At 44.0% G+C, this 26,931-nt stretch overlaps 1 protein-coding gene across 8 annotated transcripts in view; it reads right to left on the minus strand.

Moving 5' to 3' along the window:
* The window catches only part of Mitf (melanocyte inducing transcription factor), a 207,691-nt gene extending 184,129 nt beyond the window's left edge, over positions 1-23,562 (minus strand). For 4 of the 8 annotated variants that reach the window (XM_085840227.1, XM_085840226.1, XM_021164526.3 and 1 more), the window contains exon 1: positions 23,304-23,562. In XM_085840227.1, coding sequence (XP_085696353.1) covers positions 23,304-23,407 — 104 coding nt within the window. In that variant the 5' untranslated portion in view covers positions 23,408-23,562. The remainder of the gene's footprint in view (positions 1-23,303) is intronic. The other 4 variants (XM_085840228.1, XM_029478309.2, XM_029478308.2 and 1 more) reach the window with 2 other exon arrangements.
* Between the last annotated feature and the right edge of the window lie 3,369 nt (positions 23,563-26,931).

A 26,931-nucleotide genomic window follows, 5' to 3' on the forward strand; every position in this document is an offset into this window, starting at 1 on the left:
AAGCCACCAGCCTATAAATTATCTAAAGGAAAGAAATGAGTGCGGGACAAGACGTACTAGTAGAATGTTGATCATTGACCCTGTCCAGAGCTCAACAACTGTTCTCCTCTTGGAACAGAGGCTTCCAGAGAGCAGAAACCATGTCTGCTTTACTCACAGGCTATTCCCAATGCTGGGTACAGAAGAGGCTCCTGACTATGTGATGAAGGACTCAGTAGACGAAAGGATGAGTGGTCGCTTAACTATTACCAATAAGCAGTACGCCATCCTCACTTCTGGCCTCACTGCCTTCAAACTGAAATGGAGGATTTCACCCTCTTGCAATCATCACCCATCTTCATGGAGGCACACCACATATATCTTGTCATTTCTCACAAAGAAGATTCATCTAGAAGACTGGTCCTCAGCCTGTGGGTCACAACCCCTTTGGAGGTCAAGGGACCCTTTCACAGGGGTCACATATCAGATATCCTGCATATCAGATATTTACATTACAATTCATAACAGTAGCAAAATTACAGTAGTGAAGTAGCAATGAAACAACTTTATGGTTGGGGGTTACCAGAACATGAGGAACTGTATTCAAAGGTCACAACATTAGGATGGTTGAGAACAGCTGGACCCTCCAAGTGGAAAGTCCAGCATTGTCCCTTTTCCTACCCAGCTCCAGCCACGCTCAGCGAAGCTTGAGTCACGCTGCGGGGCTTCCACCCAGAATGATTTTCTCTCATTTCATGGGCCTTCATTTCATTTACCCTCTCAGTGATAAAGTCAGGCTCACTCCTGCTAGGGGACTTTTCTTCACATGCCATGGTCCCCCAGAAGAGCAGGCCTTTCCATCTTTTATACCCAAAGCAACAATTACAGGTTTCAAATCATCATATTTATGCCATAGTGAGTTGCAGGAAGACAGATCCAGTATCTTCAGGGCAGACATATTAGCCTAGGCCTGGACAGTCCAGAATGCAGCAGCTGTCAATGATCACATGTTCCATGCACAGAAGAGATTCAAAGGAAAAGGGCGAGACTGGGGATCTCATCACCTCTTGGTATCTTCCTCCTCTAGAGAAATACTGACTGTGCCTACTGACTAAGCTGTACATATACATGCTGACAGTTCAAGTCAATCCAAAGGAGAGGCCAATGGTGTATACTGCTGCCCTCGCTGTTGACTAAGTCAAAGCCTGCTGACCCACAAGTGTCACAAAAAGCTGTTGACTTGTTACAAACAAAGAAAGCCTCAAAGTCAAAGATCCAGCATAAGAAACCTTAGAAAGAAGGCTTCTGAGAGAGCGCCTGGCTTCATTTCCCCAAGAAGTGGAGTGGCAGAAGCTGGAAGCCACAGAGGACCCCAGGCAGGTGAGAAAGAGGTTCTCATTTCCTATCAAAGAGCAGCATGTGCCTTGCCCAGTCATTCCATCCCTGATCTATCCCTTCCCTTTTACTGTACAAAAGAGACTGACTCCTCATAGACACTAACCCAGGGTCCCACAATTAGTTATGAAACAGCTGATCCTACAACCAGGCTTCCCAATGCATGCATGCATTCAACATTCACTCAGGAGTTACTAGGTATACCATGGTGCTATTTGTGGGGATAAAATAAACCATGCATGATCACCAATATAGTGAGATGAACAGTTCACTGGATGCTAATCTATAGCTCCTCTTATGACATCCAAAATCTCAATTTGAACATCATTGCCACTATCAGAGGGAATGCTCCCTAACTATATACAGATCTCAAAGCAAAAAGACATCTGGAGGCTCAACGAAGATACTTCATCCTAAGAATCTTGAATTGATGCTTAATAGTTCTTAAAATAATCAACTACTATTTCATACTCCTAAGCTAAATCTCTTTATCTTAAAACTAAACTAAAGCGATTCAGTGAAAGCTAACAGAAAAGCTCCCGTCACCAGCTCATAGCAAACACTCAAGGAGCACACATGACTTCCATCTGCAAGTCTGCTGTTGAACCTTGCTTACCACCCCACCCCTCTAAAAAGAAAGAGTGAAATGGATTAGTGAGAAAATGAACTATGAAAGGGAATACTCTAAAATCTGAAGATGTCTTAAACAAGAGGGAAAAAAATCAAAGGAAGCCAATGTCTCAAGTTATAAATATTTACATATCTGTAATTTTCACTTTAGAGTTTCTATTTTGATTCTGTGGAGTAAACATGGTATTTCAAATGCACATTGGTTTGCGTAATTCCCAAGCACCAAGGAACACTTATTTCCGTAAAGTTAAAAAAAAAAAAAGGCATATTCCAGTCTTACTTTAAATGGGACACCAGAAAACAAAACTAATTCTGTAGACAAACAAGTCTTAGCTAAAAGTCATTGAAATAATCCAAATAGTTTCCATTCCAGAGAAAATAGTAAGTCAGCAGTTTGCAAATGGATGCTTTTTCTAAATACACGAAATAAGCAAAAACCTCAACACAGGAAAGTGCGAATGCTGAACCCTTCTATTTCTGCTTCCATGGGGCTCAGTTCAATCAATAGAGCCAAACAGGGCATGGCCATCCTGGATGCTCACTCCAGGTGGCAGCCACACAGCCCTCTCCAAAGCCTGGGGAATTCCCAGGACAGGTTCTTGGAGCCATCGCTCAAGCCACCAAACAAGAGGTAATGAGAGCCTAAAGCCAGCTACTAGAGATGGGAGTGGAGACAGAAGAACAAATGTGTGCTGGTGGTAAACGAAATGAGAGAGTGAGGGTGTCAGAAGAGAGCACACCTCAAGGAGCAAAGGCTCAGAAAACATCAGTAAACAAATTAGAACTTCCACCTCATACCAAAAACAGTCTGGAGCTGGCAAAAGACATTGAGCAAAAACACTCTATATAAGGAAACTTACTTAAGGGAAGTTGTCTGAAACGCTTCACCCAGGAGAAAAGACGGGTCCAATGGCCCAGCCTGTTAGATCCTGAGTGAGGAGCCAGGCTGGGGTTATTGAAGGTCATGCCAGAGCTCCATCCTAGGGGCTACATTATCTCTGGAGTAGCAGAGAAAGAAACTTGAAAGTTGCCTTTTGAACTCTTAGACAGAATTTGCTTCCAAGGCCCTAACCTCCCCAAGGACTTAGAAGGACAATAATTAGTCCAGAAAGAAGCAAAATGAGGAAGTGGTATACTTTTACGATTTCTGTTAATTCCTAGCAGCTGTAATTTAAGAAATCTGAGTGACATCAGCATTTCTGTCTGAGCCAGCAAAGATGACAGCAGTGTAAGTGCAGAGTCATCTCTGGGGGTTGTGGGGAGAGGAACCAGGGGGCAACTGGGGAGCGTATCGGAAAACGTGGAAAATTAATTCACTTTGCAGTGAATCACTTCCCCAGCTTCCAACACCAGCAGTGCCAAAAATAACATGAGACAAAGTGGGAAAGGAAGCATAAGCACTCCAGACCTGATCAAATGAGCCCTAGAAACTTCAAAGAGTGGTCACTGAAGCAAGTGAACTCAACGTTTCTGAACAAACATAAGCGATCCAGTCACTTCTGAGCAGCAAGAGAAAAAATAATAATATTAAATAATGATGTCCTCACACACACACACACACACACATACACTGGCAAGTAGAAGTGGTAACTAGGATGCACTCCCTGGTCACCATATGTGTTATTATGCTCTGGTTAACATCTGGATATTACCTTCTGGAAGAGAGGCATTGAGTCAATTCCATGGTCTCTTTTCTCTTCACCCGTAGAGGAATCAGCTGGTGGGAAAATCACTTACATGTTTTCAAGTTGTCTTCATTTTAGGTTCAAGAACAGACTGGAAATAGGTCTGAGATCCCAAGGTAAAGGCTTATTTGATTCTTACTCAGGCCAGAATCAGAAGGAAAAAAAACCACAAAAGCCAAAAACCAAAAAACAAAAAACAAAAAAAAAACCCACAACCATGCTAAATACGAACAACCAAACAACTTATGGAAGAAAGACGAAAACACTCACCAGGGCCACCCTGGCCCTTTGGCTGAACATAGAGTCCACACAAGCGGCTCAGAAAGAAGGTGATTATGGAGAGCTCATTGCAATCCTCCAGCAGAAGGCTTACATGTGCCTTCTCTCAACACTGAGAAGGCTAAATTAGAGATAGAGTGATAATTAATAGGAGCCTTGGCAGCAGAAGCCAGCTTCTTTAGTAAACCTGTAATTGCTGCCTGCTTAAAATGACAGGGAACCCAGCCAGGAAGGAGGGAGGGGCTAACGATGGTAATCTTAAAAGGTAAAAAGATACTTCACATCAACAGGTTCCTGGGCTCCCATTCAAAAGTGTGGCCTCATCTATAGATTCAGGGAATGGGGAGGACAAATCCATGTGGCACGCGTTATCCAGGAGGACAAGAGATCATTCATACTTGCAAGGCTAAGGCGCAAAGGTGAGAGGCAAGAAGAGATCTCCCCTCCACAAATCCTCCAGTCCCAAAAATATCATCAGTTGCCTATTAGGTCATGGAAACAGTGATCAATATGTACAAGATGCCACACTACAAAAGAAAAAGATTCAAAGAAGTGAAATGCTTCCACTCAGATGTGCTTTGAAAACACCTAGTGCCGAGCTACGAGCTACATTAACAGCAGCCACAGACGCTACTGAGACATAAAAACAACCCCCCTTGTTTGCAAACTCTCTAGGAAGGAAAGGGTACAGAGTTCTGAGGTTTCCTAACAAAACAACTGAAGATCTCTGGCAAGGAAAAAAGAGGAGTAGCCCACGATCTCATTTAAACCTCCAAATCCACGCACAAGGCAGCCCACCATCCTAACAAAGCAATCACCAAAACCACTAATCTAGACAGTATTTCCAAGAGGTCCGTGGCTGTGATACACTCCCCAGAAAGGACCAAAGCAATGTACCTCAACCATCTTCAGATGCCCAGAGACACCGCGAGACAAGTAGTCAACCTTCTGCCATGGAGAGATGTCTGTGGAGATAAACCAGGGCAACAGGAACATAGTTTCATAGTGAGTAATGCTGCCCAAAACTCTTCATAAAACCAACTTGATAGGTGCAGGCGTTTTTTTCATTCAGCTCTGGCTTTCCACAGTGCTGTGGAGAACTCGCTGATGGCTCTCCAATACCGACTGATCACTATTACAAGGCTAAGGGCCTTTAATGAGACTTAAGACACAGCCCAAGAGTCCCTATTGATAACGTCTCCCAGAAGGCTTTAACATTTCCCGTGGGAGTTAGAGATACGTGACAGATAAGGATTCGGGAGCAAGAGCTCTGGAAACTTGGACGGTTGGTGCTTTCCTTCACGTGTGACAATAAAGTCCCTTTGAACTGTCCATCTCTCTCCTCTCCCACTTTGCAGAGTAGGAAGCCTTGTGCATCTGAGCTATGGATCCTAACTTGCTTGGGGAAACACACTAAGTACATGGCTCCCCATTAAAGCCATCAACCGGGCGGTTTACAGCTTCTTCCTCTCTGTTAGATCATTACAACCTTTTATTGAAAATATTTAACTCAATGCTTTGCAATGACTAATGCGCTTAACACCCACATGTCAAGGCAGAAGTTAGGCTCATTACACAATATTATGATGTTTCAAGAACTCTGGCATGTCAAAGATAAACAGTCCAAAAGGGAACACACTGGCTACAACTTTATGAAGGCACACAAGAAAAGCAATGAACAAGTTTGGTGGGGGTGTGGAAGGGAGAGAAATCAGTGAAAAACACCAAGCTGTTAGGGAGTACATGTCCAGTGGTGAACAAGATTCTGGGGTGTGTCTATAAGGCTGCTGAAGGCATCGGGAAGCAAGACCCAAAGAACAGCTTTGATAAGTAATGGGGGAAACCAACAACTTACCCATAATGCCCTTGAGAGTGATTAAGGAGCCAACATCCTATCTTCTGCTACCTTTCTGGGAGCAATCACACCCTATCTCCCCTTCCTTCTTCAGAAGCAGCTTGGAAAACAAAGGACGTTTTATCCTGGAATGCTGTGAGCACCTTTAATACATAGATCTATTTACCTTGGATTCAGATGTTCAGCCACACCCCGAGTCCTCGGTCTTTACTTCATCAGAAACCTAGTCTTCTTTCCATTCCAAAAACAATGAGTTGTCACCCCTGATCACACCTGCCACTCCCTCTGAACCACAACATCTCCAGCACTCGCTCCAAAGCGTGATGGAGAAAGAGGTGAGCACCCACGTTGGGACAGTCCTAGGTTTGAATCTGGATGTCATCTTTAAGTGCCCTAACATAGCTAAGGAAAAAAGAAGAAGAAGAAGAAGAAGAAGAAGAAGAAGAAGAAGAAGAAGAAGAAGAAGAAGAAGAAGAAGAAGAAGAAGAAGAAGAAGAAGAAGAAGAAGAAGAAGAAGAAGAAAAGAAGAAGAAGAAGAAGATAGGCAAGCCTCCATTTCTTCTTCTATAAAATGGGAGCTTGCCAATCTCGTGGCACAATTATACTATACAAAGTGTCTTAAACATCTCACACCATACCTGCTGGGTAGCAGATGGCTTGATGCATTTAAAATTCACCCAGATGCAAATTATGTGTTCCTGATAGTTCAATTTCTAACACAAAGTAGTGTAAGAGAAAATAACACAGGTAATCTTCTTCACTCCAGAACTAAGGTGTACACACACACACACACACACACACACACACACACACACACACATACTTTGAATAGTATTATAGTACCCAAACATACAAGAAAAGACAAGTCAAACTACAACCCAAGACTCCAGCCACAAAAAGGGCTGGCTTTAAGAACACCAGACAAGGCTGCTGTTGGTGGGCTTTTGTGTTTTCTTGTTGTTAGTAAATTGTGCAGCTGAAACCAATTCCTCTCTGCCTTCTACTAGAAGAATCCCCAGCACCTCTAACAAGTACTCAGCTAACGTTTACAACAATGACAGCTGATAACTAGAATATGCTCAAGGAAATCAAAATCCCCACCTGCAAGCTCCTGAGCGAGCTGGGCCTGGATACTTCAGCTCTATCTTCACCAGCGTTTAGAAGGCTCCACCTGTTTCCTCCTGAACTCTTCAGTAAAGAACTCAGAGCTTCTCTGCCTCCCCTGACACCCAGGACTTGACTCTCATAGCCCAACTTCCTAAACAAAGAACAAAGGGTCAAAGGTACCATATCTGAACAGAGAAGCCCAGAGAAGAGTCACAATTTGGCAGTGACGATAATGTTTAGAGCAGTCAAACGGACAAAGTGGGAAACTGAGTTCCTTCATCTGAGCTGCAAGAAGAGCATTTTTAGCAAAGTCAATTTTCATTATTCATGGGTTCCCCATTTTCAAATTCAGTCGGTAATTAAAATCTATAATGACAAATATCAACATCATCCGCTTTCTTGTAGTTATAGATATGAGTAGAATAGCAAAAGATCCAAGCAGCCCAATGTACCCATTCCCCACTGAGGTCATATGATTAAGACCTGCTTAGCTCTTTCTGTGTTCATAGGCCACTGCAGATAAGCATCCTTTCACAGCCTGTCAGTGCGTTTGTGCTTTTGTGATGGCGACCCCACTACTTAAACAGCTCCAGGCAAGGTGCTGAGGCTGAGCCACTGCCTTTCTCATTCATAAGTCAATAATATCCATAAACTATGGTGCCTTTAAACAGAAACACATAAAAACAGAGCTATGCCTTGATTAGTTAACAAAAAATTTGGGACCAGATGCTCTCAGGAAACTACCTCATTATTGTCCCAGGAATGATTCCCAGGAATATTCACAAATTTGATGTTTTTAGTGATTTTACAGAACATGACCACCAAACTAAGGAGTGTTGGTTATAGTTTACTGCCTCTCTTAGCACCAACAGCAACAGCAATTCTGTCTACTCATTTACTGTACTGAGGACTGAAAGCACTTTCACTGCTGGCCCAAGAAGGAAATTCTATTGTTACTCTTTATTATACAGGAGAGAAATTTAGGCTCAGAAATATCTAACAAGGAGGATAGCTAATAAAGGTAAAGTCTGAAGCCATTTCCTCCCATTTCCCAGAAGAGCCCTTTGAACACACCAAAAAGGTGTTATCCAATCGTTGTTCAAGGTTTTCTTGTAGTTTTAGTTTTGGAAACAAGATTCTTGCGTATTCCAGGTTATACGTTGACCTTCAGATCCTCCAGCCTCCACCTCTGAAGAACTGGGATTAAAGATGTATGCTGCACAGCTGGTTTTAGCTGGTGCTGGGGCTAGAACCCAGTGTTGTGTATGATACATGCTAAGCATACACTCTAGCAACTAAACTACATCCCCAAAACATTTTGGTTATGTTTTTATTTTAAAAAGATCTGGTGACCACTCAGTGTCCTAAGCACTTGACATGCCCAAAAGTCTAACAAATTCTCTGTTCTCCTGGGGGCTCAGTGACAGACAGACAGAAAGACAGACAGAGACAGACAGAGAGACAGAGAGAGAGACAGAAAGACAGGCAGAGAGACAGAGAGAGGAAAAGAAGAGAAGAGAAAAGAAAATGTTACCACTGGCCTATTTATAAATACAAGGAGCTTAATTAATTTTAAAATAAGGCTTTCATGTAGAGTGGCTTGCCCTTAGTACAAGAAAGATGCCCTCAGTAAATACCATTTGAAGTGATTTTATTTCTAGAGTAGATGGTATAACCACCAAGCAGGCTCATTTCTTCTACAAAGACCTCCTCCAATCCTTGATTGAATCATCAGCCAGCAAGCCACTCATCCATTGGCCAAGTACACCAGTTTTCACCCAGGCTTGCTCATCATTTCCTTATGCACAGTGAGTTCAATAATTGGGAAATATACCCTCACCTAGAAGAGCAAAGTAAATATACCAAGGATGCTACAAATAACTCCAAAGGCAAGACTCAGAAAAATCAGAGCAGGAGGCATATCTCTTAACATCCACCCAGCTAGATGCCAAGTAAAGAAAGAAATCTACCCTGACAATTTCCAGAACAACTTGCCCATCACTTCTGCCTGTTCCTCCCTTCTAACTGTATCCCTAACCCTCCATGTAGTCACCCACTCGTCTCCAGGTTCAGGTCCAGGTTCAGAAAACCATCAGACACGATGGATGGAAACAGCCTTCCTCAGGCTCCAACCTCTCCTGTGCCAAGGACTTCTCCAAGCTCATTGACTCTAACCACAAAGAACCTGCCTTTGGCTCTGTGCATCTTTGCTCCCACAACATGAAAACAAAAAAACAAAAACCTTACATTGCTTATATCCTTATAATACTCAGGATTGAGATGTTTCCCTAAGAAACAAAATTGCACTAGCTGAAATGCCACAGCAAGGCTGCAACTACCCTGAAAAAAGCACTGGATTTAAGGATGCAGAGCAGGATTCTGATAGAAACTCTGTGTGTGTGTGTGTGTGTGTGTGTGTGTTTGATAAATCTATCCCTGCTCCTACGTAATAACAGGTAGTTGAGGGAAGAGATGTGAAAGACTCTCCAATTCATTCAGGACTAGGATGGGCTCAAAATCCTGCTGCGCACACCCATACACATCTGAAGAGTATCCATACAGTCTGTGTGTTTAAACCATAGAAGATCCCGTTGTGACTTAGGTACTCATCGACAGCTCCTGCCGATGAACATTTCTATGATTTTTCCATTTCTTCCGTTTTCATGCAATTTTCACTGTATGACCCTCAATTTTCATTGCTAAGACATCAGTGGAAGCACAGATAGCCCAGACTGCTGTAGTGGGCAAGGATGGCCAATAGCTGACACAAGGTAACAGCAGCGGTTATATCTGCCTTACAACCCAGTCTTCTGTTCTGTTTTTGCTTGATTTGCTTTGGTTTTCTGAAATAGGGTCTTGCTATGTTGCCCACATGAGCTAGAATTCAAGATTTTCCTGCCTCAACCTCCAGAGTTCTGGATCACGGATGTGCATCGCTGTGCCTGAATCTGTTGTAATCCCTCTCTGGTTGTCATGTTATGATTTCACAGAATCAAGGAGATGAGCATCCTGGTACCTAGGAACATGGCTGGCCACTACCTGATGAAGGCCTTTACATATACCTAGGATGCAACGAAACTGTTCCCCTAAGAAAGACAGTTACTACCCAGGTTAACTCCTTTCTATTTTCTAAATACTAGTTATCTACCACTTTCAGAAAGAGCAATTTTGATGGCCAAGAAATGCAAGCACACTGGCATAGGACACAGACATTTTAAACTCAGTTTCTAATCTCCTAAAGCATGTAGGAAGATAAAAAAGATCCTGATGTTTGGTATGAGGTCTTCTGACTGACATTGGATAAATATGACTACTATGTAAAAAGATGACGCTGTTAACATGTATGACCAGAGAGCAGAAAGACAACATGGACAAGACTGGATAGGGACAGTTAGCAATCGCAGGAGCCTGTGCAGACAACAGCAGTGCACTGAGCGTCCATGATATTGCACAACTCCAATTAGTGCCTCTTCTTGTGCGTTCTCCACCCAGTCATGCTCTGTAATTATGATGAAAGGAAACATGTTGATAAAGACAAAGACTGCACTGGCGACAAAGGGTAACAACGCCTTGTATGTAAATAGCTCGTGCCAGCCTTAAATATCTCCCTCTGAGGCATCCCACCATTCCCCACTATTTGACCTGGCTCAACTCTCAATGCTGATTATACAACGTGGAGATTGTATGGGGGCCTTGTCTATGGACTTATTATGGACTTGGTTATTCTCTCCTTGTTGTGGTGTCAAACTGAAAATTCATTTCAAATTAAAAACCTAATTGATGATATGTGTGAAGGGAACCAGGAGGGACTAACAGCCAGGATTTGGCAGACCACTACACTCATATGTTTCTTCACATTTCTATATGTGTATGTGAGAAGGTTCATGGGTATACAGATACATATGTGGGGGGAATATGTGTACAAGTGCATGTGGAGGCCAGACTGTGGTTCCTCGGGTGCCATCCACTTATTCTAGGGTGGAGTGGGGGGCCTCATTGGCCTGCAGCTTACTAAGCAGACTGAGCCCTCTAGCACGCAAAACCCTGGATCCACCTATCTCTATCTCCTAAGGCTTGGTTACAAACACACACCACCACACCCTACTATTTTACATGGGTCCTGGGGACCAAACTCAGATCCTCACACTTAAGCGGGCAAGCATGTACTGGCTGAACTATGTCCCCAGACCCTACAAATCTGTGAATTCACACATTTACCCTAAAGCTTCATGCTGTGTTGTTACCAACTCCTTAGCTCCTCTCAGTCCTGCACTGAAGCTGGTGCTCCCCACCCCCACCCCTGTCATACCATGCTCAGGGTGCTCAGATAATGGGTGGAAAAAAGTGAGATTTAAGTTCAAGTCTACCTTCTCCTAAATTTAGACTTCCTGAAGTGGTGGTGAAAACTCTTCACCATTTTATGGTCAGGGCAGATGAGGGTTCTTTCTCTGGAGAAGTTCATTGGGCAACAACAGCAAAAACACATAATCCAAAACATTTGGGTCTAAGTAGATTAAACCCAGGCACAAGTTGCATTTCTGGTAAATCCTGAGTCTGGAACTTTCTTAGGAACTTAATTTGTCTGACCCAACACTGGCCCTGTCCTTCCTTCTTGACAGTCCCACCCCCACCCACCCACCCCAATCAGAGGAATGAGAAGTGTGCTGAGGCTTAGAACAAAGAGGAAGCAAGCGTCTGCTATGTCAGGGCTGCCTTGTGTGCCATAAAAAGGACACTGGCTGAGCCCAGTCATTCCACCTCTCTGTTTTGGAAACTCCCACACTCTACAAACTGTCTGGAATTCATTAGAGATGGGAAAACAGGCCGAAAGTCGTATTTCACGTTTTATTCAGCAGAAGTTTTGTGGAAAACAATTCGGTCATGTGGACGTGCCCCAAACCACCATCACCCTGTTTCTCAACTCAATCTCTCAGTCAAGTGACTTCGGACTGCTTCCAGTTCCACCCTCGCAGAGCTGAGAAGAAACTACCCTCACTTTGAGATTTGAGCCAGTCCTTAGGGGAGTAAAGATAGGTGAACTTCAAGTCACTCAGATAGTCATCCTCTTGGGTAGACCTGTCATCCATACCCCTGGACTTTTGTGCCATGTCACCAACAGTTTTCTTTTCTACTTAAACATGATGAATATGAATGTTCTATCACCTGACAGGGGCCAACTCCGTCATTATACATTATTTATAACCAAAATCTTTGCAAGTTTTCTATTTCAAGTTCATTTAGATAGGTTACCCTCTAGCACCTATTCATGGTTTTCCAAGTGTGGCCTCTACCCCAAGCCCTCGCCCGAGCAACAATTACAAACTTGTTTAGAAATGTGACTTCGCCAACCCTATCCTGGGCTACTAGATCAGAAAGTGGGGTGGTGCATCCGAGGTGCCCCTCCCCAAGTGTGGTATACTTCAGTGATGCACACTGATTATAAATCACTGTTCAAGTACATTCCCATAAACTCCATACCTCTATGTTAAATTATTCTTGGATTGCTGTTTCAGAGTGAACAATTCCCTGACACAGAATGCCTTCAGTAAAAATTATGGAGTGTTGATGTATTTTCAGATCCAAGAAAATCAATGATCATTGATTTAAAAAAAAAATCACCTGTTTGTTTGCTTGAGGAAGGAGGTTAATTCTCTCTAGAAAGTTCTCTACCAGAGGTACATGAGTGATAGCGGCAGTACCCAAGGAAATCTTGGGGTCCACTTAGGTTTCACTAGTCAGCACATCCCTAAGGACATGGCATTGATCATGAAGTTCAACTCTAAGGGCTGACCATGTGAGAGAGACTAAATGTGTGAAAAGAGATTGTCCAGTAGAAGAAAAGTGTCAGGGAAGGGATGCTGGCTACCAGGGAAAACTAACTGGACTGATGTCAGGTGTAGGGGATCAAGAGAGACAGACAAAGAGGGGTTTTCAAAGTCAATGAAGCTCCATAGATTATCACTGAACCCCTCCTTGCCACGCCCCCACACCAAAAAAATCACTAGTCATCATTGTCACTCAAGCTTCTGTTAAATTGTGTATTTCAGTGACTTTGCTGTGATGACCGAGCAAACCCAATCAGCCATCTCTCATTCACTTCCAACTCAACAGAAGCAGAGCTTCTACCTGTAATCTGCATCACTGGGGCTGCATTCCAAGCTCCTGTCATTCGCCACTTGCTCACCCAGCAGCATTCACCTAGGCAAAACATTATTAGTGGGATGACAAGGGGAAATTACCATGCTAGGATGAATGATGCAAGGTGTGGTTCCAAAAAGTCTGCAGTCTGACTGTCCGGGACACTGCCGTCAGTGGCCAACCTCTCAAATTACTCTCCACGTGTCCTTCCTCACAGCAAATGGGCAGACATGCCTGTCACAAGGAACGGCACCAGCTGCTCATGGCTGTTGGGCTTGCTTCACCTAGGCTATTGTAAGTGCTTACTTTAAAAACAGACTTTTCAAGAGTGCACTGCTGAAGTCACCCTATTCCTTTGCAAGTTAAAGACTCTTAACTGGTCATACTACCAGTTAAGTCATTCATTCAGTCATTCTAAGCCACATGCATAATGGATTGGTTGGTTGCAAAGGGTTCTACTGAGCAATGTACTAAATGTGTACAGTGCCAATCTGCAGGCTCAGAAACAACAGGGGAAAGCTGGTACTGGCGTAATTCACTTCACTTCTGCTGGAAAGCTGAGAGATAAAGGTAGCTGAGACTTGACCATGGACATAACCAGGAGTGGCTTTACTAACTTAACTGTAGAGTGCTGTCTCTGCTAGTTTGGGAGAGACCTTGTTGATACCTAAAGAACAATAGGGGTCAAATGTCACCTAGGTCTTCTGTCAGACTTTACCTGGATGGTTTAGGTGCCTGAGTTAAATAAGGAGGTCATGTTTGTGGTTCCCATGTCAACAGTGAGTCTAACTGATATTTTGTAAGCTCATAGATCACCCCAGCCATTACACCAAATCGATCTTCTCTGCTTTATAGCTTCTTGCAGACAAGCCACACTTTTCCTGATGAAAGTATCCAGTCTGCAAATATAAGCTGTGCGTGTTTCCAATAGGGCAGGAAACCACTTTTTCCAGTGCTGTCCTGGATCAGATGGAAAGTGAGGGAATGTGTGTGGATGATTCAGCAAGTGACTCACGTTGGGGAAGGGGCAGGGTAGGGGAAGGCAAAGCCCACACACGTCTTCCTGAAATTGCTCAATGAGCCACAGCTCCTTATAGACGAACCAGAGTCCATCGGGTGCCTTCCCCTAGACCTGAACTCACTGATTTAGATTGAAAACGTTCGCTTTCTCATGATGCAGCATCTTTCCTTTTAAAAGTTGCCATTCCGTGTGTGTGTGTGTGTGTGTGTGTGTGTGTGTGTGTGTGTGTGTGAATAAAAGGACACAGCTATCGAAGTCCAAATGATTTTTGAAAAATACTATTTTTCAAGAGGTCACGTTCAAAGCTACTGTTCATCAGGAGAGAGCTGGGAGGAGCGTGGGAAGTCAGCTTCTTTTCACTTCTGCACCATCACCAATGCTTCATGGTCTGGAGACAGGATCCCTTGCTGAGACTCACAGCTGGGAGTCAGGAGGATGGGCTGGTTTTGGGAAATTTGCTGTTGAGTCCTCTTTTCCTCAGACCTTACCTTTACAACCAAAAATGTAACCCCTGGTCCAGCCAAAAGCCCATTCCTAGGCTAAGCAGGGTCAGATGTGACTTCAGTGCAGACACAAGGGGGACAACCACACCAAGCCAGACCCTTCTGAAGGAAATAAAAAAATAATGAAAAGCAAGACCCAACTCCACTCTTAGTCGGGGGCTAACTTTACAAAGACAAGCATGAAACTTGACTCATCCAATACTAAGAAAAAGCTCAAAACCAAGCTATAAATACTTACAACAAAGATCCATGCCCATTATTTCTCTGTTTTTACATCTTACCTTCAATCGGTCCTATGTAGGCATCCAGAGAGAATGCCAACCTGATGTTAGCTTTTTTTTTTTTAAACATTATGCCTTTTAGTTTTGTAGAAACATGGCAAAGTGGTTGTTTTACTCAAGAGAAAACTTGAAGTTCAGAGAGGTTGAGTAACTTGGTCAAAGTCACAGAGTGGTAGGTAGCCATCTTTATGTCAGGCATTCCTCATTCATTATGTCAGGTCTTACTTCAAAGGCACTTCTTTCATGGTGCCCTCCCTGCTGGTGGGACCCCACAAAGACTGCTTCTTTTTCAGCTACATTCTACCAGTAACACTCCGCTTAATTTTCACTGCAGGTATCAAAAATTGCCTTTTTCAATTCTTTGGCTCATTATTAACTTAGAGGTCCCTACCTCCAAGAGGGAAGGTGCAGTGGTAGTAAAAACCCTGGCTATCTAATTTACATTTCACTCCCTGCAGCCAGCAAGAACTCCAACATAGTAGAAATGCTTAATAAATAACTGATGTAAAGGGGAGAAGCGAATGGGGGCGGGGAGGGTGGATAAGAAGAAAAACAAACACAGCCAGGTCCTTTGGGCTCCAGAGCTATGTTTCTCCTGCTTAATGTGACTGAGTGACTGATGGGGCAGGGACTGAGGGGGCCACAAGAGGGCCCTCATGAAGTTAAGGTAAGACATTCAGCCCTATGACTCTTTTCTCACTAAGACTCCTTATTACCCTTCCCCCACAGCTCTGCTGTTCAGAGATGACCAACTTCCAGCCCTAATAGAAAATCACCAAGGCTACATCTGTTGTGCCTATGTGCCTGGACCACAGCACCTAGCACTTGAGAAGTACCCAGCAGTCATGAGGAAGGAAAGGAGGCTCATGGCTGGAATCTCAGGCCAAGGGTCTCATCTGAATACCACAGGGATAACCCTTTCATCCTCCACAGCATGCTTGACCCAACACAGAAGAAAACACTGGTCAAAGAAACAAGGGAGCCGTGTCTACGAAGCAACCTGGAGAAATGGGTTTACTGAGAAGAAGCCAAAGTGAGCCTTGGAAGATGCTGGTATCCAAAGCTATCATTCGTCCAAAGCAGGGAGGGGAAATTACAGTGGACAGTCCAGCCCTACAGTCTCAACAGAGGTGCAGACTTTGTGTCTTGGTGTAACTTTGCCCCTCCAGCCATACAGTATTGAGACACAGAAAACTTTCCAGATGAACCATAAACTTACTGTGTTCTACTGAAAGCTTGTGATTACCACAGGTATTGTCTCTGCCTTGCCTTCTTGATAATTTCCTCCAAATAATCCACACTTGGAGAGTGGTTAAACATGTTTTTATGATTTACTTCAATTAGACAAACCTAACAGTACAGCACATTTTATGCTTGCTACGCACATAAGCACACACACACAAAAACAAATGAGACTCTTTCTTGTTGCCCTTGACAGCTGACCAAAAAAAGAATAGTAACCAAGGATTTTTTTTTTTTTGGTCCTGTTATTTATCCTAATACTACCAGTTCTGAAACAAAGCAGTTGGAGAGAGAAATTTAGAAACTTTGATTTGTCCCAAGACACATTTTTTTACACTGAGGTCCTATCCCTGACAGTAAGCTCATGTGACCTGTTCTAAAAAAAGGATATTTTCCACTTCTTGCACAACTGGAGCAGATCTAGACATCAGCTTGTGCAAACTGCACTGCAGAACTCAAAGGGGATTAAATGTACACACACACACTTAAAGAAACTCTATAAATAGCAGCACTCGGGAAGAGGAAATCTCCAATAACAGGCAAAACCAACACTTCGAATCCCACTTTAATCAAGTGTTCTGTCTAATCATACACAAAGCTCATCTGCATAATGAGGCAGAAACATCTGGCAGGTTGAGGCACCTTAGTCCTGACTATTCTGCTTCTGACTCTATAAGAGCTAAGTCATTGGTAAGAGGGAAGACAATGCTATGGTATAGTTTTCCCAGGAAAGAAAGAGCTGCTATCGTTCATCAAAGGTACTACGGGCTACACTAAGCACGCATGCATCTTTTTTGCCTCTGTTTTAAAACTTACACCAATTTCAAGAAGATAAGGTCGACTGGTCCCATCTTGTAAGCAAGTTAATTGAGATTCCATGAAATTGGGTATCATGAAGCCAGAGGCACCAGCTAAATAGCCAAGCCATGATCCAAACAGTAACATAGTTCCTGGGTGCCCGCCTGCACCCAGCCTTTGCTAGCATTGAGGAGCAAGTCCTTCATGCTACCTCATGCCTTCTCGGCTGTTTGAGTACTGCTTCACTTTGAAGGTCAAACTCAAATTCCCTCCCTCACTCATAGAAACACTGCCCCACACTATACCAATGCTGGTTCCTCTGATAAATCCGCATGGCTGATACCCAGTGCAGGCCACATTCTACCTTGTATGGTCACTGGATTGGTCACGTGCGCTAACCCTCACCTCACTGGGCATTTTGGCTACAACTTTGGATTCTGCATAATCACGAACACTACCTTGTACAGGACAGTGCACACTAATTGACAAGAGCCTGGGGGTTCAACTAGACCACCTCTGTTTAAATCAGGGCCTTATCCAGTGCTTGGTATGCCTCAGTTTCCCTCGGTAAACAAATAAGTGGAAAATATAAATACAGAAGCCTGAGGCTGATGTGAGAATTAGCTGGGCTGACACACGTTATATTCAGAAGAGTACCTGGCATATAGTCAGGACTAGAGAATTTTAACATCATAATTAGTACTACCATTGTTCTTAGTTCTTAGCACCTCTTTGGATTTTTGGAAGATTAAACATATCTTGTCTTTTGGTTGTGAGCCTTAGCCTGAGCCATCTCATAAGCCCGAGATTAAGTATATCTAATTCATGCAAAAGCCCTCTGAACAGAGATCGGCACATTAAACATGCTAAGTCTCCATTAGCCATCATTACTGTATTAATTTTGGTGTACTCAAACTTGAAAACGCATGCTGATTATGGATTTTTATGTGTGTGCTGATGCTCCCTCTCCCAGATTTTTGGGTTTTTTTTTTTTTTTTTTTTTTTTGGTTTTTTCGAGACAGGGTTTCTCTGTATAGCCCTGGCTGTCCTGGAACTCACCTTGTAGACCAGGCTATCCTCGAACTCAGAAATCCGCCTGCCTCTGCCTCCAGAGTGCTGGGACTAAAGGCATGCGCCACCACGCCCAGCCCTCTCCCAGTTTTTAACCTACATAAACTGTTATCAGATGGATCAAAAATGTAAAATGTAAAAACAAATTTCCGGATGCTTTGTTAGAAGGAAAGCAAAACAGAATTTGTAAGACTGAGGAAGTTGTCTTACATAACAAACAGCACTTGCCTTGGAGAAGTGAGCCACAATCTCTTAACTACAAGCACATTCCTAGATGTCGGAGCCCACTAAGAAGGAGGAGCTGCAACTACTCACATTTGCAGAATGATGACCCACCAGGGCCAGCACCAACCCCAGAGTTAATGTTAACGTTAATGCTCTTTCTCCAGGAAGAAGGCTCCTACTTGCTCCACGGGGAAACTAAATTTGGAGATCCCCAGGCCTGACCGAGATCACCCAGCTAGTTAGTGAAAAACACAATAACAGAACATGGTTTCCAGTCTTCAGGCCAACAGTGCCCTGACAGATCAGAAGAGAAAAACCCAGAAACAAAAACAAAACAGAAAATAAATAAATAAATAAGTAAAAACAAGAAAATGTCCAGATACAAACCAACCAGAGTTGGGAAGGAGAAGGAGAGGGAGGGAGAGAGGAATGGGGGAGAGAGAAGAGAGAGTAAGAGGAGAGGGAGAGAGGGAGAGATTGAGATTGTCTTGACAGTTTTGTTTTGTTAAGCATGGATTATTATTTTAACAAATAAAAGGGTCTTTTTTAGTGTAAAAACTGAAGGGGAAATCTCCACAAAAGCCAGTGTACTTGTGATGTGTGTGGGACAGAACAGTCTATCTTTCTCTGCAAACTCCACACATCTGTCTTTGAAGCCACACTTGGCACGGCTGTAGCATCCCATCTTGCCGTGATTAACTTAGCACTCGCTCACATTCCCATTTCTAATCTGAAGGAAATTTAATACTGTCTGAAACAGCAATAAAATTTGTAGGCGGAAACCAGGGCCCAATGAAACCGTTCCTCAGTCTGCCCAGGAAAAGAGCGTCAGCATCTACCAAGCCTCAGGCTTCTGCAGAGCAAAGCCATCAGAGCCATAGGCCACAGCACTGTGTCCAAAAGACCTACTGCCTATGTGTCCCCCAGAGCTCAAGAACAGCTCTGCGTTTCCCCGGAGTGACTTGCTAGTGTGTAAACCTGGGTCCACTGTGATTGTTTCTCCTGTGACCCACTGGGGAGAATTCATTCCCATGAAAACACCATTCATCACGAGGGTCTGTTCTACGGGGTCTCTTCCTATGACACTTTTACGGGTCAGTCTTACCAAGATGAGGTTCACAGAATCTAAGTTCAGCTACATATCTGTGACTATCTGGGTTGAGCCACAAAGAATATGGAAATTCATCCTTGAAGAAAGCCTGCTGGGAATCTACTTTAAAAGGAACACAACAGTGACTACAAAAACAAAAAGCAACCACGATACCTTTGTAACTTACTGAAGGAGAGCGCCATGTGTGTCTAACAAATATGTCCTACCAGACACTATCCTATGCATTGGACAGTCCTTTAAAGAATCGTCTATCTCGAAACATTACAAGCCTTGTGACTGAGTGTTCTAGGCTCTGGGGACTTCACAGTTAACAAGACACAGAGAGAAATTCTTACCACCTTGGAGCCCTGAAGTTTGATATACATACATATACATATGCATGTATATATGTGTGTGTACACCTATGTGTGTGAGGTTTGTATATGTATATATGTGTATATATATATGTATATACATACATACATATATATATATATATATACACACACATATATATTCAAATTACACTGTAAATTACAACATTAACACTATGAAAGAAACAGCCGGATAAGGAGACTGAGCGTTTAGAGGGAGCGTAATTATGAAGAGAAGGCCACACTATCCATATGATAAGAATTAAGGGCACATTGAGAGGAAGATTAGTAGTTGGCTGGGTACTTAGTACTGCAGCTGTGGCTGTCTGGGCAAAGAATGGCCCAAGCAGAGGCAGGTAGAATGAATGAATATCCAAAGGTAGAAGCCTGGGCTCTGCTTAGAATGATAAGCAGCAAGAGATAAGGTCAGAGCTGAAGGGCAGCCTGACACATATGCTGCATTGTGCCATTTGAAGGACTGGGGAAAAAAAGAGCTGTGGAGGGCTTCAACCAGAGAAGACAGCATGATCTAACTTGAGTTTTAGCACAGGGCCCAGAGGATTCTTGGCTGTGGAAGCTGCCCTGGGTAGTGTAGCGAAGCTAGCGCACCCCTGCAATCTACCTGCTAAAGGCTACTCACAACTTCCCACGGTGATGACTGAGGTTCTCCATAGGGGTTTGTTCTCTGATTTGTGGTTTGTGCGTACGTATGTGTGTATACACATTCAGATGTATGTACCGGTACACTGTGTACAGGGGTGTGTTTCTGTGTGTCTGTGCATGCATGCGAAGACTAGAGGTTGACTTCAGGTGTCTCCTTCAGTCACTCCTCACTTGGTTGTTTGATACAGTTTCTCATCTTTATCTCTTACTTTTCAATTCAGATAGATTGGCTTGCCAGCAAGCTCATCTCTTCCTTCCCAGTGCTGGGATTACAACCACCAAGCCCCATGCCTGCCTGCCTTCATGTGGGCTCCTAGAAAAGTACTCAAGCCTTCACACTTGTGTGGCAAGCACGTTACTGACTCAGTCAGGTCTCAGCCTTAAAAAAAAAAAATCAGTTTAATAAGAATACTGTGGCGCTAAATTTAAAATTACTAAAACTGGCCAAGGCTGAGAGCGTTAAGAGATTGCTGCAACTTGGTCAAAGTTACAGCAGAGAGATAGGCAAGAAATGGGTGAATTCTGAAACAGTCTTGACAAGTGGTCCTCACCCTTCCTAACGCTACAACCCTTTAATATAGTTCTTCATGTTCCTGTGACCCCCGACCATAAAATTATTTTTGTTGCCATTTCGTAAGTGTAATTTTGCTACTGTCATGAGTCGTGAATATAAAGATCTGATTGTGCAGGCTATCTGACATGCAACCCCTGTGAAAGGGTTGTTGAATGGCCCCCAAGGGGTCTCGACCCACAGATTAAGAACTGCTGATGGAGACAATACGATGGATAGGTGTCCTTGTTACAAGAATCTGCAAATTTTCCTTACAACTTTTTCCTAACCAGGACGTTAGGGATGTCCCAGCAAAGACTTCAAACTACAGTCAACGAGAAGGCCCTGAACCACATTTAAAGTCACACACCGATGTTCATGATAATATCATTAGGACAACTGTCAAAAACAGTCAAAAAAGATGCCAACGTACTCCAGAAACTTAGTCACAAATTTTATGTAACGGGTTTTATTTCAAAGAACGCATATCTACTCCATGCTACCTGGCACCTGCTGCTCATACCAACGTGTGAAACCGTTTATGCCCACATCCCCACGTTTTTCCTTTCCTGTGCTAGCTAGCTAGCTAGAGAGGACATGTGCTCTTTCGTGCCATTCTTGCTGACTAGGTAAAAGAATAGAACCAAATCTTTCCCCATGAGTGTCAGGGCATTCATTGGTTTTCCCCAGAGGTACCTTCTTCACTCCCTCAAACTCATTTAATGTATCAGCCACCATCAAAATGAAGAGTCCAGTTAATTCATTTCTTTCAGACACACACACACACACACTCCCCCTGCCCCCCTCATTCTGGCCTTGTAAGCATTTGCTTATAGAAGCAAAAGCAGGGACTGACTGCTCAGTAAAACACTGGTCCCTTCAGCCACATGCAGATAAAGCTCTAATGAGCATAGCCAACAATGCGCCTTACACAGTATCACTCAGAGCACCCAATACACCCTTATCTACATTCACACACAAATAGCCATTATGAAAAGAAGCCACTAGTGAAAGGCTGAGTTTATGCATCTTGATGCCTAACACATTTCCTTCCACTCTGCCACAAGCATGTGCAAAAAGCCCGCCTTAGCCAGAGACCCAGGGCTTCTGCTCCTCCCAGCTCTGTTCCCATAACTGGATTCAAGGTCCTGTCCCAGCCCTGAAGGAAAGCAACCTGTCTCCACTTCATAAGACCCAGCCTCTTTCTCTCCCAAACCAAAGATTCCACCCCTCACTTCTGCCTCCCTGGCCCCTGAAAGTGAGTCCCTCTGACCCTCTACCAGGGGAACCTCACTCATCTAGACCCTAGACAATTGATGCACCAGGTGATGATGCCTCCAGTGTTAGCCTTACTTCATCGCACAACTGAAAGGGTGGAAATAAAGTCACAGATTCCAGTGACTATCCCCCTCTCTGTAAACATTACAAATAAGAAGCACTTCAAGGGTCTAGAGGGATGAAAGAGAGTGATAACCGATTCTGCCAGGCAAGTAGCAATGGAGGATGTCGTGAGGGATTAGGATACTGCAGAGGTACTGAAGAGTTGGAAGGCACCAGACTAGAGAACATCTTCACTCTAGGCCCAAAGTTCTTGAAGGGCCTGGAGAATTAAATGTGTGTAGGTGCCAAGAGATCATTCCCAACCACCACAGACCTCTAAGGTAGTTTGTTTGTTTCTTTCTTTCCTTCCTTCCTTCCTTTTTGCATTTGCAAAGACTTCTATTCCAGACATATTGCCCAGCTTGAGAGACACACCCACCCACAACCTCCTCCCCTCCTTTTATTCACCACACACACACACACACACACACACACACACACACACACACACCTCCCCGGACTGACTCGGGTGCTGTCCTGTGGCAGGTGGAAGGTGAAGCTCAGGTGAACTTCACCTAGAGGCCTCTCTGAGTAGTATCTCCCAGAGGGGCTGGACTACAAGGGAAGACCTCCAGGTCCGTTCATTGCTGCCCTGGAGCATCAGATCCCCCTCCACCCCAAGTTCTCCCTCTCCCGAGCCCCTCAGCCTGCTAGGAGCTTCAGAAAAATTGCTCTTGGTAGCACCAGATCACCGTCCCTGTCCGGTGCTCCTCCTACCCCACCTCGCGCCGGGTACCGCCCCAGCCCCCATCTAGCTCAGCAGCTGGCATCTGCAGCAGAGGGTCCCCACGCCTGGATGAACCATCCCAAGAGACTCGCGGTGTCCCCAAAAATGCCACTGTCAGATACCCTGGGATGAGAGCAAGTCGTCTGTAAGCGGGACCCTAAATGCCAGGGGCCAGGTCGCCCTGTACCCCAAGGCAAGGGCACGGGGTCCTTGTCCCAGAGCTATCCAGACTGGCTATTCTCCTCCCAGGGTAGCAGGCGCGGGGCCCATGGGCCTCCTGCCGCGCCTCCCTCCAGCTGTCACCACTCACCTGCTCTTCAGAGGTTGACTTTTGAGTTCGTAATAGGTTTTGGGTTCTTCGTGAAACTCCTCCCCGACTTCGAAATCCGCCACGATTCCCGATTCCGACTGCATGACTCCCTCTTGCCCGCCTTCCACTGCTTGGGACTTGGACCAGAACCCGGGCACCTGACAAAGATGGGGGGCCTCGGGTACCCCAAGCCGCGCGCCCCGCGCAGTGCCCCACTCAGCCCGCTAGCCGGCCACCCGCCCCGGCGCGGTGAGTTTACTCTCACACCAGAGCGGGAGGGGCCGAGCCCGGTGTGCCCTGGGATTTGTGGTTCCGCCTGGGCCGAGCACACCAGCTCTCCAGGATATCAGCTTCCGCAAAAACTACAACTCCCAGAAGGTCAAGCCGGGGAGAGACAACGTGGTGTACACGGATAGTGCAAGTCCTGTTTGGATTCCTTGTCAATGTCAGCAGCTCCTCTCCGTGTCTCTCCGGTTTGCCTCAAGGATACAGACCTGGCTGTTTAATATTAATAAGAACGGGCTCAGTCTGGGCTTCTACTGTCCTTCCTGGTTTAGACATCTGCGAGAACACGCCGAGCGTTCATTTAAAAAAATAAAACACTAAGGGGTTTTGACACTAGAAAGTTTCGGTCAGAGTTAAAGCCCATTTTAAAAATAAAAGGACTTTCTATTAGCCCCCGAGCTCTTCTGGACTGCAGCGACACATCATTTTGTCCTCTATTGAAACAGAGTGTTGGAAACTTCACTTTTATAATGAAAGCATTATTGGAGGAGTTGTTCTTGTGCGTTCTTTTTCTGGAACTCAGTCTGGGCTCCCGCAATACTCTTCATCAGTTGAAAGGCTCCTTTCCTTTTATCCAATTAGTCACCTCTAATCTAAAGCAGCACTTGAAGGATTCAGTTAATTTTAAAAGACAACAAGTTACCAAACAGCTTCACCACCACCACCACCGTCTGCTTTCAATTTCTCAGTTGGCTGGGAGTTCAAATGAGATTGTCCTAACATGGCAAGCCGGTGCAGCTTCAAGGCACTCAGCTAGGTGATGTATTAAATGACTGCACTTTAGCTCATTTGTATGTCCAGACCTGTCTTCTGGTTAGTTTCAGCAGGACTCTTCATTTTGTATAAAACAACAACGAGTGCTTTGAGACATTGGAGTTAAGGGTGGCATTTTAAGATGGTAGAAATTCCTAGTTCTTCTAAGAAATCCTGTGCAATCTTAGACATGTCCATTGGATTCCTAGAAGCCTTAATTTCCTCATCTATGAAAGAAGAGATTAGGAAACCTATTTAAGATGGTGTTGCAAGGTCAAAAGTAAGGAAAGAATTACTTGCAATTTGTATACACTAGGGGCAGGCAAAATGGCTCAGTCGGTAAATGTGCTTATTTGCAAACATGACAACCTGCAATTGGTCCTCAGGACACACATGACTGAAGAATGGAACTATTAACTACTGCAATCTGTCTCCTAACAGCTGAATGCAGGTACAGGTACACATAATGCATGCATAGAATTTTTTAAAAGCTGCTCAGAGATGATTAATTTTGGCTTTCTTTTGTCTATCTTGGAGACATTCTTGGCAAGCTTGCATCTCTTCTGTGTATTTTCACTTTCAGGAGTTGATAAACTAAATGATGATCCTAAGAGGTCTACACTGATGGTTGGGCATCTCCTTGGAGTTACCCACTCCTATATCTTGCCTCACAGTATAGCTTTTTCTTTTTAAATTTTATATCAGAAAGATCATGAGTAGGAGTGGTGAGTGAGAACTGGAAAATGTATACGGCATTGAGGTAGCAATAACCAACATTTTGTAGCTCAATATTGTTCTTAAAATACTTCTGGGGTCCTTCCCTATAGCAATAGCATGGTAGGATATCTGAAATCACCCTTAAAAGCTTCAAGATGTTCATGGATATATTAACTGCTAGAAACGAGATTCAGAGGTGACAATATAAAAGGAGGGAAGTAAACTGAGAGAGTAGCATGTGTGTTTAGACTCCGAACTTCATCCAGGTCCTCCATAGTTAGTGTTGGAAAGTGGGAGCAGAAACTGATGGGCTTGGAGCAAGTCCAGAATTTGATGAGGTGTGAACCACAGATGCTAAACATTGTACCTAACAGCAAGCGTTCTGGCCCAATATCACCCCGACTGAGAAACGCTGAGCCTTTTCATTGTCTGAATCTCTTGACCCATTAGGAGTTGTGTTTGTTTGGTTGGTTTTTTTTTTCCCCTGAACAAAGCTATGTACCTTCTTCTTAGAACACACAAATAGAAGGACACTGTGCCTAAACATGGTCTGTTGGCCCTTGGAAGGCTGGCTGTCAAAGACTTGTACCAGAATTGAGGTTTAGAATGATAATGAGGCCTGGGATGTGATTTAGTTGGTTAGAGCCTTTGTCTATGGTGTATGAGGTCCTTGGTTCAGTCTTCAACACTGCATAAACTAGTATGGTGGCATAATCAATCCCATAATCACAGCACCTGGGACAGGTAGATTCAGGATGGTTAGAAGTTCAAAGTCATCCTTAGTTACATTGGGAGTCTAGGGCCAGCCTAAGCTAAAGAATGATATCCCAGACCTAAAGGATCATTCTTAAAGTGAAAGTAAAAGTGAGAAAATTCAAGACTTCATTGAAGCAGTTTCCAGAGAGCTCTCTTGGGTGTAGCCCTGAGCTGGAGTTGTCTTAAGACTGCACATCCAGCTGCTGTTTCCCCCTCTTGTATCTTTTCTTTGTGCTCACTCTGCTCTCTGTTTAGAAAACCTTCGAAGGATCATCTGTTACAGTGCCATCTGCCACCCTGTGGGAGTGGGGGAGTGGGTATGTGACTTTGTCCTGACCATTATAGAATCCTATCTTTTAAAATAATTGCTGACTTGTTGACATTTCCTATGTATAGATAATATATTTTGATTAGAATAAACCCCCTTTTCCCTCTCTTAGCCCCTCCCTCTCCCCCTGGAACCCATATTCTTCCCAACACAGCCCCCCTTCTACTTTTGAGTCTATGGGGGTTTGTTGTTGTTGCTATTCTTTGTTTGCTTGTTTTGTTTTGTTTTGTTTTGTTTTGTTTTGTTTATAAGCTCATTGAGTTGAGTTAGGGTTTGCATATGCATGGATGTGAGATGATTTCCTGGACCCTACGCAGTTTATCGGTGGCTCTGCCCCATAGAACATCATCTTTTAGTACAGTGATTCCTTTAGGAATTGACATCGGACCCTAACACCACTTTTTCCTTAGAAATTTTCTCCTCAAATAGTTCTGATTTTGGAAGCCTGGGATGGAAGAGAAGGAAAAAATCTAGATGTACTGACCTATGGTTACCCAGGGTAGCTAAGCAAAAAGATGGGGGAAAGGGAAGTAGAAACAAGCAGAAGAGATAGAAGAATAGAGAAGCAGAGAACTAAGACATTTCCACTCCTTGCTCCAACCAGGTCTGAGGTCAGGAGTCTTCGGACTTTCCAGACAGATGAAGAAAAAACTTTTCCTTTTCATTGGAAGTGTTTGCTTGACCCACAATAGAGCTTGGTGCCTCAGTATATAAATTCTCTTTGCCTTTAAGTGGACAATTTTCTACAGAGTGACACACCACTAGCCCACATTACAAACTGCTGTTCAC

This window comes from Mus caroli, unplaced genomic scaffold (assembly GCF_978045245.1).
Source record: "Mus caroli unplaced genomic scaffold, Mus_caroli_1 scaffold_7, whole genome shotgun sequence".
Classification (NCBI taxonomy): Eukaryota; Metazoa; Chordata; class Mammalia; order Rodentia; family Muridae; genus Mus; species Mus caroli.